The sequence below is a fragment of the Canis lupus genome, chromosome 36 (genome assembly GCF_011100685.1).
Source record: "Canis lupus familiaris isolate Mischka breed German Shepherd chromosome 36, alternate assembly UU_Cfam_GSD_1.0, whole genome shotgun sequence".
NCBI lineage: Eukaryota > Metazoa > Chordata > Mammalia > Carnivora > Canidae > Canis > Canis lupus.
This window is the reverse complement of record NC_049257.1, coordinates 14,804,043-14,821,852: the sequence shown is the minus strand read 5'-3', so window position 1 is coordinate 14,821,852 and position 17,810 is coordinate 14,804,043. Positions and strand designations below refer to the sequence as shown.

The following is a 17,810-nucleotide window of genomic DNA, read 5'->3' as shown; positions in this document are numbered from 1 at the left end:
TGAGTCCCACATCGGGCTCCTTGCAGGAGTCTGATTCTCCTTCCTCTGCCTCTGTCTCTGCCTCTCTTTTTGTGTCTCTCATGGATAAATACATAAATAAACTTTAAAAAAAAATTCCAACAGTAAATACTCCAAACTTATTGCTTCACTGTGAAACTCCTCCAGACATTTGAGGGAGAAATAGTTATATTCTACAAAAACTCTGAAAAAAAAAAAAAAAAAAAGAAGAAGAAGGAGGAAACTTTCCCGGCTCATTTTATGTAAATAGCTTTACCATGATACCCAAATCAGACAAAGATATTACCAAAGAAGAAAACTAAGATATTGCAAAGGAAATCCAATATTTCTCATGAACACAGATACAAAAATCCTTACATCAAAATACTAGCAACTTGAATCCAACAATACATAAAAAAGACAATAATACATCATGACAAAGTAGAGTTTATCCCAAGAATACAAGAGTGGTTCAATATTCAAAAATTATTTCATGTAATTCCCCATATCTACAGATTAAAAAAGAAAAATCATCTAATTATCTCAATAGAAGCAAAAAAAAACACTTGATAAAAACTCATTTGTGATTTTTTTTTAAATTCTCAGCTAAGAAGAGAAATTCTTCAGTCTGATGAAAGGCATTTAACAAAATCCTACAGCTAATATATTTAATAATACAACATCAGGAACAGGACAAGAATGTCCACATTCACCACTTCTGCTCAATAGTGTAATGGAGATTCTGTTCCATGCAATCCAAAATAAATAAGTGGCACTATGATTTGAAACGAAGAAGTAAAACTATCTTTATTCAGAGTCAGCATACTCATCTACATAGAAAACATAATGGAGTCTACAAAAGAATAAGTAAGTTTAGCAAGGCTGCAAAATACAAGATCAATATACAAAACTTAATTGAGGGGTGCCTGGATGCCTCAGGTAGGCATCCAATTCTTGATTTAGGCTCAAGTCATGATCTCAGGGTCATGGAAAGAAGCCCCACATCATGCTCTGTCTCATTGGGGAGTCAGCTTGAGAGTCTCTCTTTCCCTCTCCTTTTGCCCCTCCCTGAAGTGCACATGCACACTCCCTCCCTCTCCCTCTCTAAAATACGTAATCTTCACCAAAAAAAAATTGATTTCTATTTACTAGCAACAATCAGAAATTGAATTTTTTTTAATGTGCAAGATGTGTTCCCTGAGAACTACAAAACACTGCTGAGAGAAATTAAAGAAAACCTTAAAAAATGAATAGATTTACCATGTCCATAAGTTGGAAGACTTACTAATGTTAGGATGTCAATTATCTACAAACTGATCTACAGATTCAACACAATCCCAGTCAAAATCTTAGCAGACACCTGGATGGCTCAGTCAGTTAAGTACCCAACTCTTGATTTCAGCTCAGGTCATGATCTCTGGATGGAGGGATCAAACCCCAAGACCGGCTCCATGCTCAGCAGGGAGACTGCTTGAGATCTTTCCTCTCCCTCTCCTGTCACATCCCCCTCTAAAATAATAAATAAATCTTTAAAATATATATATTAAAGTTGGAAGGCTAATACTATTTTACTATATTCTTACTACAGTAATCCATAGAGTTAGGCACTGGCATAAAAATAGGAAGTCCAGAAACAGGGGATCCCTGGGTGGCTCAGCGGTTTAGCGCCTGCCTGTGGCCCAGGGTACGATCCTGGAGTCCTGGGATCGAGTCCTGCGTTGGGCGCCCGGCATGGAGCCTGCTTCTCCTTCCTCCTGTGTCTCTGCCTCTCTCTCTCTGTCTGTCTATAATAAATGAATGAATGAATGAATGAATGAATCTTTCAAAAAAAAGGAAGTCCAGAAACAGATCCACACATAGAGGAGCAACTAATTTTTGTTAAAGGTGCCAAAGCTATTCAATGACGAAAGGACAGTATTTTCAACAACTACATTTCCATATGCAAAAAAAAAAAAAATGGACTTTGATCTAGATCTTATACCATATGTAAAAATTAACTCAAAACTGCTCAAAAGCTTAAACCTATAAACCTTCCACAAGAAAATCCTAATGCTGAGTTAGGTAAATACTTCTTAATTCTAACATCAAAGGTAGGATCCAAAAGGGACCAACACATTGATAAGGTGAACTTCACCAAAATTAAAACCCTCTAGTCTTCAAAAGATATTGTTAATAGATAAGTCACAGAGCAGAAAGAAATATTTGCAAATCATATATCTGATAAAGGACTTTTATCCACAATAGATAAGGAACTATCAAAAGTTAATAATTAGAAGGATGTCTGGCTGGCTCTGTCAGTGGAACATGCAACTCTTGATTATAGGGTCATGACTTTAAGCTCCATGTTGGGCATGGAGCCTACCTTTAAAAATAAATAATTAAATAAAATAACTAGAAAAAAGTTAATAATTAGAAACAAAGGAAACAAATAAACCAGTAAGAAAAAAATAGGCAAAAGATTTGAACCAAGGGACTCCTGGGGGGCTCAGTAGTTGGGCATCTGCCTTTGCCTTGGCTGTGATCCCGGGGTCCTGAGACTGAGTCCCATATGGGGCTCCTTGTGGGGAGCCTGCCTCCCTCTCTGTCTGTGTCTCTGCCTTTCTCTCCTTGTGTCTCATGAATAAATAAAATCTTAAAAAAAAAAAAAGATTTGAACCAATCAATACCTGACTAAAGATATACAGATGACAAATCAGCAAATGAAAAAATGCTTTAAAGGATCATGAGTCATCTGAACTCCACCTCTGAAACTAATAATACACTATATGTTAATTAACTGAATTTAAATTTTAAAAAGAATATATTTGAAAGCCCCCTAAAAAGGATCATTAAATCATTAAAAATGCAAATTAATACTATAAGAAGACACTACTACATACCTATTAGAACACCTAAAATTTTAAAAACTGACCATAAAAGTGTTAGTAATGATACAGAGGAACTGGAATTCTCCGATATTGCTGGTAGGAATATAGAATGGAAAAACGTGGGAAGACATTTTGAAAGTTTCTTTAAAAGTTAAACATTATGCAATTAATGCACTGAATTACACACTTAAAAATAATTGAAATGTAAACTTTTATCATATATATAAAATCACAGCTTTTTAAATTATTTTTTTTTAGCTTTTTAAATTCTTAAAAATTAAACATACTTCTACCATATGATCCACTCATTACATACCTAGGTATTTACGTAAAAAAAATGAAGTATCCATACAAAAATTTGCTAATATCCATATAAAAACTTGAATACAAATGTTGATAGCAGCTTTATTTTTAATAACCCAAAACTAGAAATTACTCAAATGTTTATCAACAGATACACAGATAAATAAATTGTGGTTTATCATATAATGGAATACTATTTAGCAATAAAGTAATGAACTTTTGACACACAACTTTATAAATGAAACTCAAAATAATTATGCTGAAAAAAATAATTATGCTGAAAGACAACAGATCAAAAAATATACATACATAATTCCATTTATATAAAACTCTAGAAATGCAAATAATCCATAGCAATGGAATGTAGATAAGTAGTTGCTGGGGGAAGGGGCACAGGAAAAGGCAGGAAGTATGGATTACAAAGAGGTACAAGGACCCTTTTGGGAGTCATTGCTATGTTTATTATTTTGATTGCGGTGATAGTTTTACAGAGGTATACATATGTGACAACTTAAATACATTTTAAATGTGTACAATTTGTAGGGCACCTGGGTGGCTCAGTCGGTTAAGGGTCTGCCTCCGGGTCAGGTCAGGATCCCAGGGTCCTGGGATTGAGCCCACAGCCTGCTTCTCTCCCACCCCCTGCGACTCCCCCTGCTTGTGCTCTCTCACGTTCTCTCAGTCAAATAAATAAATAAAATCTTTTTTAAGAAATAAAAATGAAAAATAAAATTACTACAAGCATAAAAGGAATTGAAACCCTAACTAAAGAATAAGACTTTTGTTTAAGAAGGGCAAGTTAAAAAAAATGGTGGATGGGAGGGCAAGTCAATATGAAAAGATTTTCCTAGGACTGAAAAATACATGTATTCAAATTAAAAACTTAATAGGCAAGCTAAACAACGGATGAGATAGAGTTGAAGAAGGAATTATCTATAAGACAGATCTGGGGAAATCACCCTCAATCCAGCCCCCCCAAAAGATAAATGGATAGAAAATGAGTATGGTCTAGTATTTAGAAGACAGAATGAGAAGATCCAACAAATATATTACAGCAGTCCCAAAACAGAAAAGAATGGGAAAAACTTGAAAATCAAAGGGACAATGGTTGAGAATTTCCAGAAGAAATGAGACAATCCTCATCTAGAGCCAATGCAACAAATAAAGTCATACCTAGACACATCATAGGGAAACGACAGATCACCAAAAGATAAACATTAAAAGCAACTAATGAATAAAGCAGATTACTTACAAAGGAACAATTAGATTAAAATACTTCCCAACAAGAGACCAGAGGACAACAGAATAGCATTTTCAAAGTGCTAGGGAAATAAACGTAACTAAAATTCTCCACCTAGTTAAAATATTATTCAAGAGAGAAGGTGAAAAGTACACTAGCACTTGATTGCATTATGTTCTTTCATGCCTGTGAAGCTTTGTGTGTTCTGTTCCTTTTATCCATGAAGTTCTCCCTCACCCCCCAACCTCCCTGCAGATCAAATTCAAATTCTCTGTAAACTTTTCCTTAACCTTCACTAAAATGCAGTAACAACAGAGGCACTAGGAGTTAAGTACACAGGTTCTGAATGTGGACAAAAAATAGTTGTGAATAAGAGCTGTGTAACTTTGGTCAAGTTGCATCTCTGGGACAATATTTTACTTGTGTAGATGATAATATCAATACCTAGGGGCTTGTTGAAAATGTTAAATGAGGGACACCTGGGTGGCTCAAAGGTTGAGCATCTGCCTTTGGCCCAGGGCATGATCCTGGGATCCAGGATCAAGTCCCACATTGGGCTCCTTGCATGGAGCCTGCTTCTCCCTCTGCCTAAGTCTCTGCCTCTCTGCCTCTCTCTCTCTCTCTCTCTCTTTCTCTCTCTCTCTCTCTCTTTCTGTCTCTCTCATGAATGAATGAATGAATAATAAAATATTTTTTTAAAAAAGAAAATGTTAAATGAGATACATGTAAATGCCTGATATAAAATAAGCACTTATTTTTTTTTCAAAGATTTTATTTATTCATGAGAGAGACACACACACAGAGAGAGAGAGAGAGAGAGAGAGAGAGAGAGAGAGGCAGAGACACAGGCAGAGGGATAAGCAGGCTCCATGCAGGGAGACAGACGCGAGAGTCGATCCCCAATCTCCAGGATCTCACCCTGGGCTGAAGGTGGCGCTAAACCACTGGGCCACCCAGGCTGCCCAAAATAAGCACTTATTAAAGGAAAATCTACTGATTAATTTTAGAAAAAAACTTCCGAAGGTTGGTTAAAGATGCTCCATATAAAAAATTCAAAAGCATTTGAAAATGTTTGTAATATAAAATATTGGATAAAAAGCAATAAACAAGAAATTGGAAAAAGTAGTTTTTTCCAAAAATAATATGTCAGGGAACAAATCTTTTTTTTTAATTTTTATTTATTTATGATAGTCACAGAGAGAGAGAGAGAGAGAGAGAGAGAGAGGCAGAGACATAGGCAGAGGGAGAAGCAGGCTCCATGCACCGGGAGCCTGACATGGGACTCGATCCCGGGTCTCCAGGATCGCGCCCAAAGGCAGGCGCCAAACCACAGCGCCACCCAGGGATCCCCTCAGGGAACAAATCTAACAAAAGATATATAACTTATGGAGAAAATTACTTTATTGGAGGCAAAAACAATTTATACTACTCTCATGGAGAGGCACACTAAATACTATAAAGATAACAGTATTTGTTTTCTACTATAAAGTATTCTACTGCATGATTAAACCACAGTTTACTAATCTCTCTGTTGCCAATTTTTCCCAATTTCAAATGGTATTATAATGAATATCCTTGTTTAATGTCTCCTTATGCAATGTCCTCAAATTTAATGTGATTTCAATCAATATCTAACAGAAATTTTCCACAGAATTTGACAAGCTGATCCTGAAATTCAAATGAAAGAGTTAGGGACCAAAAATGGCTAAGATCCTTTAGAAGAACAATAATAATGGAAATCCTGACATATCAACATTTATTCTAATAATAATTAGAATTATTATTATTGTTGCAACATTTATTCTAACGTTATAATAATTAAAGCAGGATGACATTGTTGCACATACCAATACAACAGAAAGCTTAGGACACACATAGAAAATTGCCATATGAACTAAGGTAGAGAGGAGTGCTTTTAAAAGACACAAATTGGGGCGCCTGGGTGGCTCAGTCAGTTGAGCATCTGCCTTTGGCTCAGGTCATGATCCAAGGGTCCTGAGATCCAGCCCCACATTGGGCTCCCTACTTAGCAGAGAGTCTGCTTCTCCCCCTCCCTCAGCCACTCTCCCTGCTTGTGCTATCTTTCTCTACCAAATGGATAAATAAAATAGTTAAAAATAAAAATAGGGGGATCCCTGAGTGGATCAGTGGTTTAGTGCCTGCCTTCGGCCCAGGGCGTGATCCTGGAGCCCCGGGATTGAGTCCCACATCGGGCTCCCTGCATGGAGCCTGCTTCTCCCTCTGCCTCTGTCTCTGCCTCTCTCTCTCTGTAAATAAATAAACTTTTAAAAAATAAATAAATAAAAATAAAATAAATAAAAAGACACAAATAATGCAAACTATAGAAGAAACATTATATTTTTAATTTAAAGCGTTTTGCCACACTATTATACATAACGAGGGGAAAAGACAAGCCGGGATCCCTGGGTGGCGCAGCGGTTTGGCGCCTGCCTTTGGCCCAGGGCGCGATCCTGGAGACCCGGGATCGAATCCCACGTCGGGCTCCCGGTGCACGGAGCCTGCTTCTCCCTCTGCCTGTGTCTCTGAGCCTCTCTCTCTCTCTCTGTGACTATCATGAATAAATAAATAAAATCTTTAAAAAAAAAAAAAAAAAAAAGGAAAAGACAAGCCACTGACTGAAAGATGAAATTAGGAATCTACATAACTAAGGATCAGTATCTAGAATATATATATATATATATAGTAGTCATAAAACTCAGTAATATAAAACAGAAAACAGGCAAAGAATATGAACTAGCAATTCACAAAGGAAGAACTCAAATGGCCTAAAGACATGAAAACATGTTCAACTCTCCTAGGAGTCAGGAAAATGCAAATTTTAAAAATATGTTTATATCCAACAGACTGACACACAATACACAAAACTGTATACGTGCATATGAAGAATAGCAAGCACACTCTATGAACTAGCAGTTCCTCTCCTAATCTATCCTAAAAAAAATTCTAGTATACCTACACAAAGAGACACATACAAAAAGTCCACTGCAGCCCTGAAAAAACAATGAAAAAATGTAAAGCATCTAATTGTCCCGTAGCAAAGAAATAGATTGGCAAATCATGGTTTAAAGACACTACAGAATACTTAGCAGCTAGATACAAATGTACTCATTTATTTTTTTTAAGATTTTTATTTATTTATTCATGAGACACAGAGAGAGAGAGAGAGAGAGAGGCAGAGACACAGGCAGAGGGTGGAGCAGGCTCCATGCACGAAGCCTGACATGGGACTCGATCCCCGGTCTCCAGGATCACGCCCTGGACTGAAGGTGGCGCCAAACCGCTGGGCCACCTGGGGTTGCCCAATAAACTCATTTACATTAGTAACCTGGTAAGTGAAAAAGGCAAGTTTCAAAGAAATTCTAATTTAAGCACAATTTTAACACTAAAATAATCATATATTGTTTAAATGTAGTAAAAGTAAAAAACATGCATGGATTTTCACACAGGAATTTCAGGATAATGATAATCCCTCGGGAGGGAAAGATAAAGGAAGGGAGAAGATGACCTTTAGTTTTTTACCCCCACCCCCCCCAAAAAAAAAAAAAAAAAAAAAGCTCTAGGGGATCCCTGGGTGGCTCAGCGGTTTAGCACCGCCTTCCGCCCCCGGCCATGATCCTGGAGTCCCCAGATCGAGTCCCACATCAGGCTCCTTGCATGAAGCCTGCTTCTCCCTTTGCCTGTGTCTCTGCCTCTCTCTCTCTCTCCCTCTCCATCTCTCATGAATGAATAAATAAAATCTTAAAAAAAAAAAAAAAAAGCTCTATAGCAAGTAGGGCAAAAGGTTAACATCTATTAATCTCAGTGGTGAGTAAAAAGATATTTTTTAGATTACTTTTCTGTATCTTGAAAATGTTTCATAGTCGAAAAAAGTTTTAATGGGTTTTATATGACATAAAAATGGTTAGAAAAAATAATTACAATCTAATAAGACTTACAAATTGCTGTGTTGTAGTTAAACCTTACTACAATGAAGATGACTAGAAATTATACTTCCACCTCAAGTAGACTCTTCTAAATTAAGAATCAGTCTATACTATTTCTGGTAAATTAGCAATCAAAAAAAAGAAAGTAAAAAATAAGTAAAATGAACACAGAAAAGAGAAAAGGTTTTTTTCAATTATTTTTCCTCCAAGTTCTTGGATCATGAGAGGTGTCATGTTCCCTTGTTTGAATTCATGACCTAAGTTAGATTGGTATTGCTGTAGAGAAAATTACAGATTTATAGGAAAGAAAATTTCACATGTAAATACATGGATACATACATAAATAAATAATTTAAGAGATTAGCTCTAACACCCTCCCTACAAAATCAGTAAAACACAATATATGATACAATTTACTAAAAAATAACCCATTTACTAAACTCTAAATATATGTGAGAGGATATAAATAAAAGAGGTAGATATGGCACAGGTCTTTATCATCAAATCTTTATTGAAAGTTTGTAGAAATAAAACCTAGAGATGACAAAAGAATTGTTATAATTCAGAAAAATCAAATCCTGCAATACAGTTTCACAGTGTACTTATGTTACAGGAGTGCTGCTCCTACAGATGAGCTTGACAGTCAAAGGAAAACTTTCCACTGGACTTTGTAGGAGCAGAAACAACATGAAACTTCAAGGACAAGAATATATACAGTGAGTTAAAGAAATAACAGAGGATCCCACTGCAATGGAGGTTATAAGGTTGGCAGTACAGGTAGAGACCACATAGGAGTACACGTGATCCTTGAAACTTGAAAAGCAGTCTAGAAAGAACTCTCATTAGAATATAAAAGGATACTAAAATTAGAATATCACCATTTTGCAAACTCTAATAAAAATATGGATCTGGACAATAATAATAATTTAGATACTAAAATATTTAACAAGATAGGTAACTTTATAACAAATGGATCACACTAACAAGTCTAAGCCCACTGATTAACCCTAACATTAGTAAAGGAGAGACAAGGAAACATTCTCTAGCTCCTGATATGATTCAACAGGAAGTATAAAACTATTGTAAAGTTTCCTTGCCAAAACAAAAAAAAAAAAAACAGAATCTAAGGGGTGCCTGAGTGGTTCAGTTGATTAAGCTTCCGCATTCAGCTCAGGTCATGATCCCAGGGTCCTGGAATTGAGTCCATGTCAGCCTCCCTGTTCAGTGGGGAGCCTGCTTCTCCCTCTCCTTCTGCCACTGCCCCTGCTTGTGCTCTCTCCATCTCTCTCTCTGTCAAATAAATAAATAAATAAAATCTTTTTAAAAAAATAGCATCTAAAATTTGATCAAGACTCTAGATCCCAACAACTGGTTTACAGGAAATAATGGGCAAAGGAACAACTTAAACATCACATCTCAGAGATGCAATCAGGAATACCCAGAATGCAGGTTCCTTCAACTAGTAAATGGCAGAGAACCAAAAAGGGGGGGTTGGAGGTATAACAAAAAGAGTCCTAAGAAATGTAACAACCAAGCGCAATATGAGGGCCTTATTTGAATCCTAATTCTAAATCAACCCGAAGAAATCATTCATGAAACTGGGAAAATCTGAACATTCACTGGATATTTGAAGACTTTAAGAAGTAATTGTGAAAGGATACCTGGGTCGCTCATTCGGTTAAGTATCTGTCTTCAGCTCAGGTCATAATCTTGGGGCCCTGGGATTGAGCCCCACATCAAGCTCCCTGTTCAGCAGGGAGTCTGCTTCTCCCTCTCCCTCCCCCTACTCTCTTGCTCACTCTCTCAAATAAATAAAATCTTAAAAAAAAAAAAAAAAGAATTGTGAATATTTTAGGTATGATTAGGGTACAGTGATTGTTCTTTTAATTATGATAAAATATACATGACATAAAACTTACCATTTTAACATTTTTTAAGTGCGCAGTTCAGTATATTAAGAACATTCACACTGTTGTGCAGCCATCACCACAATCCATCTCAAGAACTTTTTCATCCTCCTAAATTGAAACTCTGTACCCATTACACAATAACTCCCCACTACCCTCCTCCCTCCAGCCCCTGCCAACTACCAATCTATCTTCTGTCTCTAAAATTAAACTATTACAGATACCTCATAAAAATAGAATCATATAATATTTGTCCTTTGTATCTGGCTTATTTCACTTAGCATAATGTCTTCAAGGATTATCCCTACTGCAGCATGTGTCCAAACTTCATTCCTTTTAAAGGCTAAGTAACATTCCATCTTATGTACAAAACCACATTTTGCTTACCTATTCATCTGCCAAAGGACATTTGGGTTATGTTTCATTCTTAAGAGTTCACATCTCTTTACTGAGGTACATACTCAAATATTTATAAATTAAATTATAAGAAATCTGAGATTTGCTTCAAAATACTCAAGTTTGGAAAGAAAGGGTTGGGGGAGGAGTAATAAATGAAACAATGTATCACTTCTCACTTAACAGATTAACAAAGATTGAAATACTGATAACACTGTATATATTGGCCAAGATGTGGGGAAACATGCTCTTTCATACATTGTTGATAGAGTGTAAATTCATGTCTTTGGAAGGCTGTATCAAAGTTTAAAATGTACATTTCCTTTAACCAAGATATAACTTCTAGGAATTTATCCTCACCCATACGCTTACACATATACACAGAAAAGTGTATACAAGCATACTGACTGCAACAAACATTTATAATAGTCCAAGATTGGAAACAATTTAAATGTGTATCAGTAGGGAAATGACAGCATAAATTACAGGAAAAAAATATAAAAGTGCAATGAAATACAATTTAACTGTAAAAAAAATGAAATGGTTCTATGTGCACTAATAAGAGACAGTGTCCAAGAAATGTGTTAAAGGAAAAAGAGCCAGGTACAGAAGAGTATGACACTATTTAACTAGACATTGACTGCCTCCATTTCTGGTACTGCCACAGACCAAATAAACCTAAAAATTTCCCACAACAAAACAGCTACAATTCCAGAGTAAATTATAACTAGCATCTTTTAAATGTATGGCTAAGCTTAAAAGAAAATAAGGGAAATCTATCACTGAGAAGTGGGACGGAGGAAAAGGAACCCTTACTTTTTACTTTATCCATTTTTATTTATTTATCTGAGAGAAAGCATGAGCCTTGGGGAAGGGTAGAGGGAAGAGAGAAGCATACTCCCTGCTGAGCAGGGAGCCTGAGAGCCAGAGGATCCAGGGATCATGACCGGAGCCAAAGGCAGACTTAAGCTTAACTAAGTCACCCAGGCACCCCTCTGGTTATTTTTATGTTGTAACCAATAGGTATTACTTTTGAAATTGAAAAAGAAAGAAATTATTCCTAAAGCAATCTCAAAAAAGATGCTATGGATTTAATAATCAATGCCACCACCTGAATAACTAAACCAATGGAATCTCATGGCAAATTTTCAGGCGTAACAGCCACTATTTTATCCAATTTAACTCAACGTACTTTAATTTATACAACTTACTAAGCACCTACTAAGTGCAAGAGACTATGCTGGCCTCTGATAAATATAGCAAGATAAGGTTCCTATTTTTTAAGGAGCTTAGAATCTGTGAGGAAGAACAAGGGGGCAAAAAAAACCCTATAAATACAGGATAGAACATGAAAATGGTCATCCTCTGCACCAAAATTTGGGAACTAAATATTTAAAATTCCAACTTCTGGTTAGCACCATCAGAACCACAAACCAATCAGACTTTATTTTAGATTTTTCATTATTTTTTTAAAAAATTTATCCATCCTTCAACCATTTGTTACAATGAGTGCATTTTATTAATTATTGGCAAAATTATGCTGTTATACATACAGTTATTAATATCTAGTTTCCATAGTTTTCGTAATTTCAAATTTCTTTTTTTTTTAAGATTTTATTTATTCATAAGAGACACACAGAGAAAGAGGCAGAGACACAGGCAGAGAGAGAAGCAGGCTCCCTGCAAGGAGCCCAATGCAGGACTGGATCCGAGACCAGGATCATGCCCTGAGCCAAAGGCAGATACTCAACTGCTAAACCACTCAGGCGTCCCATGCTTTTGTAATTTCATCCCACAAATGAATTCTGTTGTTTTCTTCCTTTGGTTTGTACACCTGTTAATATTGCCACACTATATCAATACCACTAATCAAAAATAACTGAGTTCTCTCCTCATAATTTTATAATTATAAATTTGAAAATTAATTGGCAATATAGGTTGCAATGGATCCAAGATCCTTCCCCATCTCCAGTACAATATCCTATCCATAACAGACACTTGGGAAAAGGATTAAGGCACAGCAGGGTTTCTTCTCTTTATTAAGAAAGCAGATACAGAGGAAATAGAATCCTTTAAAAATGTACTGAACAGGGGATCCCTGGGTGGCACAGCGGTTTGGCGCCTGCCTTTGGCCCAGGGCGCGATCCTGGAGACCCGGGATCGAGTCCCACGTCGGGCTCCCGGTGCATGGAGCCTGCTTCTCCCTCTGCCTGTGTCTCTGCCTCTCTCTCTCTCTCTCTGTGACTATCATAAATAAATAAACATTAAAAAAAAAATGTACTGAACAATGGTATTTATAAATGTCTATTGCAGTTACAATTACAAACTAAAACACAACTTACCTTAAACTTTTAGTAACCTAAAAGGATTTTAAGAAGTATCAAAAACTGAAAAAAGTTAAATATATTTTCTCTATGCCAGCATAGTCCAGCTTTGCCCACCAGAAACACTGCTATAATTTTTAGATTTCCAGTTCTGAAAAGGTTCCAGAGGCAGCCTTTTAACCTGTACTGTTGGCTAACGTCACCTATGTTTCTCCAGGCATTAGATTAGGTGTGTAGCCCAGAATTATTCTATCCCAAAGAGTTGTAAAAATATCAGAATTTTCACATGGCCACAACACATTTATTGTTTACTCTTGCCCTTCATGAAACTGGACATGGCAACTGCTGGCACCTACAGGCAACAGTTCTGCATTTCAGAAAGGCAATAATAATTATTTAACACTATGTATCAACAACTCACAGAGGGCTGCCAGAGGAATAAGAATCTACCAGATGTCAGTAAAGGCAAATGCTGTAAGATTAGAATGTGCCCTGTATGAATACCTTCAAAGAAATAAAGAGATATTTCTGCTCCTGCACCGAAGCATCACAATTAGAGATCAGACTTACAACTCATCCAGATCAACCTGATGATTATGACTGTGTTCCAAAATTCAGGAAAGAATCAATACATTTCCTACTTTCCCCTTCTTTAGGGATCCCAAATGCTAACCTCGTCTAAGAAGTAAAAATGTCTAAATACCTGTAAAGGATTGTTCCAATTCCCATTTTAAAATCCCTCTTAAAATTTTTTTTAAGTTTTTAAAAAGAAAAAAAAAAGGGCCCAAATAAGAATGGCATATTAAAAAAAAAAAAAAAGACAAAAACACAGTATTGAACAGAAACATCCAATAGGAATGCTATTTGTAGAGGCAGTAGAGAGAAATGTTGAGCTGTCATCTCTGGAGCCAGGAGGCTAGCAGTAACTTACTACCTGTATAATCCTGAGCAAGTTTTTTAAAACTATGCCCTACTTTCCTCTTCTGTATCATGAGAATAATGACAGTAACAATCTCAGGTTTGTTGAAGATAAATGACTTACATAATGTAACACAGTTAATATTTGACCACTATTTACCAAACAGATAAAAATCCAAAGTGTTAATAACACTCTTTTGATGAGGCTGTTGGAAAGCAGAAAGTCTGATACTCTGCTTAGTACTCAGACTTAATGGAGGGAGGGCAACTTGAGAATCCCACTGTTGAGAATATATCTCCCTGATAGTTTTGCATAGGTGAAAAGACAGGTATACCACATTTTTTATTTCATACTGGAAACCCAAATGTCAAACAGCAAAAGTGATGACAAATGAAGAGTGGCAGGGTGCCTGGGTGGCTCAGTCGGTTAAATGCCCAACTTGATTTTGGCTGAGGTCATGATCTAAGGGTTGTGAGATCAAGCCTCACAATGGGCTCTTCACTGGGCAGGGGGGGCCTGCTTAACATTCTCTCTCTTTCTCAGTCCCTTCCCCCATCCATGCACTCTCTCTCTTAAAAAGTAAAAACAGGGCAGTCTGGTGGCTCAGCAATTTAGCATTGCCTTCAGCGGAGGGTGTGATCCTAGGGTCCCGGGATCCAGTCCCATGTCAGGCTCCCTACAGGGAGCCTGCTTCTCCCTCTGCCTGTGTCTCTGCCTCTCTGTGTGTGTGTCTCTCATGAAAAAATAAATAAATCTTTTTTTTTTAAAGCAAAAACAAAAAAAATCAATAGAGTGGCAAATTTGTGGCATGGAACACATTACAGATATTTTTTTTTAAGTAAAGTTAATACACTGATTTACTGACATGAAAAGACCTCTTGGTAAGTGAAAAATGCAAGATGTTATGTTACTTTTTGCATAAAAAGAAACTGAATAATCAAAATACATATTCATCCTTGTTTATTTTTGTACTAAGAGAAAGCAGTAATGGTGGGAAGGACTGGGCAGATGAAAGACAGGATGGGAGGGAAACTTCAAACTGTGCATCTTTTAATTTTTTCTCTTTTGCTTTTTTTGGCTACTTGAATATTTTACCTATGCAAATATTAATTTTTTAAGTATTTTTTAAATGTCAGGAATACACTTTAAGTCTCAAAAGTTTTCTGCAATTACTATCGCCGTTGTTGTTAATAGTTGCAGTGATAGTAACAAGCTCAAAATACCTCCTTTCTGAAGTCTTTTACATACTTCCTCTGCACAGAAGGCTCCTCTAACTCCCGGACTATTTAAAAAATTTATCATTTTCTACTCTAGTGTAAGAGGCTTAACCGGGTAGGTCAATGTCTTGTTCATTTTGCATATCCTCGGAGCCTTGCTTGCACCTGATAGATTCAACATTCTATAGCAACAGTAACCTACAAGTACTCCAAAGGAAAAAAAAACAACAACAACAACAAAAAAGTGACCCTTTCTAAAGGATGTGTGCTCTACCATTAATTACAACACCTGAAAATTTTAAAACTTGAATAACTGGATTGGCTAACATTCTTTCAACTACTGCCCCAGCCAAAATGTCCTCTCTTCCACCAAGTTCTTTCTTTTCCCAGGGCTTCCCCAGATATGATATCACGTCCCAAGCCAAGACACTACAACGTACCAACTCTTTAACTCGCTGCAGTCTCTGAAATGCCTTTTGTCCTAAGTCCCGACACCCCGCTACATTGCTCCTATCGAATGTGCATTTGTTGACTGTCTCCTCTTAGACAGAGGTTCACAGATTAGTCACTGAATAAAGTGCCCTTTTAACTGCAGCAGAAGACCTAACACCTGATTCCTCATTCGCTCAGTGTTTTTGTTTGTTCTTCTGGTGCGTAGCGTGTTCTGCAACCGACTGCTCAGTAGCCCGGTTCTAGATGTCATTCCAGCACGCCGAATACTCCACTGACAGCTCAACAGTCGCTTTTCATGCAAGCCCCTCCCCTTTCCCTCCTCCCTCAACTCTCACAAGCTCTCGGGCTCCTCCGTCGCCGCTGACGGACACACTGACAGTTCAGAAGCCCTTCCACCCGGGCAGCCGCAGGACCACCTCCCCGACTCGTAGCATCCTGCGACCCAAGGCAGCCCCCAGGACCAGCCCCCTCCCAGCCGGGCCAAATCACATCGTCAGCCTCTCCTTCCCAAGAACCAGGCGGCTTTTAAAGCTCTTCCCGACAAGTACACAACTGACAGCTCGGCAGCAGGTTCCCCAAGCAGCCCTTCCTCCTGCCACCCCGCGCACGGCTCTTCCGTGGCTGCCGCTCCCTCGCTCGCCCCGGCTGCCCCGAATACCCACTGCCCCGTCCCTAGGTTCGCGCGCTCTCCGCCCTCCCCTGTCCCCACTCCCCCTGCGGCGCTGACAGCTCAGCCACCCCCACCCCCACCGCCACCGCCGCCGCCGCCACCGCCACCCCCACCCCCCGCGGCTGCACCCTCCCCCACCGCGTCCCCTGACAGCGCGGGGTCTGCGCCAGGCCTCCCCGCCCCGGCCCGGCCCGGCCCGGCCCGGCCGCCCGCGGCGCCCCCGCCCCGGAGCAGGGCCCCACTCACCCACTCTCCCGCATCACGTTGCTGTCCCCGCAGTCACAGGCTCCGCCGGCCTGGCTGCGGAACATGTTGAAGTCGTGTCCGGTGTGGTCGCCCTGGTGGAAGCACTCCGCGCACAGCGACATGCAGGGGGAGATGCCGCACGTCCGGCAGCGGTAGGCCACGAAGTTGGCCGTCCAGACCAGGCCGCAGAGCGCCGCGGGGTCGTAGGCCCGCACGGCCGCGCAGAACTCGTCGTAGCCGCCGCCGCCCGCCAGAAGGCACTTACACCACTCCAGGGCCTCCTCCTCCGCCGCCCCCGCGCCGCCCCCGCCGCCCGCGGCCGCCGCCTCCTCGCCGTCCGCAGCCGCGGCCAGCGGCCGCTCGGCGCTCAGCACCCGCTCCAGCAGCGCCTGCAGCTCCTCAGCACCTGCCCTGTTGTCCGGCCGGCTGAGGGCCGCCTTCAGGTGCGCCGCGGTGGCCGCCTTGTCCAGGCCCGGCCCGGGCGCGGGCAGCTCGGCTTGGGGCGGCTGCGGCCCCCCGACGGCCGCCGCGGCCGCCGCCGCCGCCATGATGAGAGCTCAGAATTTGGAGAGCCCAGGGCCGGCGGCTCCTCCCGGGAGGGTGGGGGAACCGACTGCCGCGGTCGCTCCGCCCGCCCAACTCTCGCGATACCCCGCGCCGCCGCCGCCGCCGCCGCCGCCGCCGCCGCCGCCGCCGCCGCCGCGTCCCCGCCCCTGCACACGCCCCCCGGGCGTCGGGCCTGCTCCCCGCGCGCTCCTCCGTCGCTCCCCGCCTCCCGGCGCCCAGAGGTGGAGTACGGGAAGGAGCGGCCCGCCTCGAAAAATACACAGAGAATAGACAGACAGACAGACAGAGACAACTTTAACATGGACTTTTATTTGCCTGGACTATAGGACTTACACACAGCATCTTCCAGATGTAGCCTAAGGATCCGCATCTCGTTTTGAGCTGTAGATTCCCATCCTTACGAACCCCAATGACCACCGAATCCCTGTTCCTATTGAAGCAAGCTCATTTTCCCCCTGAATTAATTCTTACCCTCACACTATTACCAAGTTAATCTGAAGTACATTTTTTTAGACTATTAAAGTGCACTCTGTTCTATTATTCTCCTGTTCAAAATCTTCAGTGGAAAAAACAAGCTCCTTAAATCTTCTCTCAAAAACTCACCTATTTTTCTATCCTTATCTCCTGATACTACTCCAAGTTTGCCATATGAGAGAGACCAGTGGGACTGTTTACTGTTTCATGAGGCTTTATCTTTACTGTTCCTCGTTCCCACAGCTACCCCATCCCACTTGCTCACCCACAGCCTAATCTGGAACAG

General features: G+C 40.0%; 1 protein-coding gene across 7 annotated transcripts in view; it reads right to left on the bottom strand.

Moving 5' to 3' along the window:
• The window catches only part of UBR3 (ubiquitin protein ligase E3 component n-recognin 3), a 225,737-nt gene extending 208,706 nt beyond the window's left edge, over positions 1 to 17,031 (bottom strand). For all 7 annotated transcript variants that reach the window (XM_038584782.1, XM_038584784.1, XM_038584785.1 and 4 more), the window contains exon 1: positions 16,484 to 17,031. In XM_038584782.1, coding sequence (XP_038440710.1) covers positions 16,484 to 17,031 — 548 coding nt within the window. The remainder of the gene's footprint in view (positions 1 to 16,483) is intronic.
• Between the last annotated feature and the right edge of the window lie 779 nt (positions 17,032 to 17,810).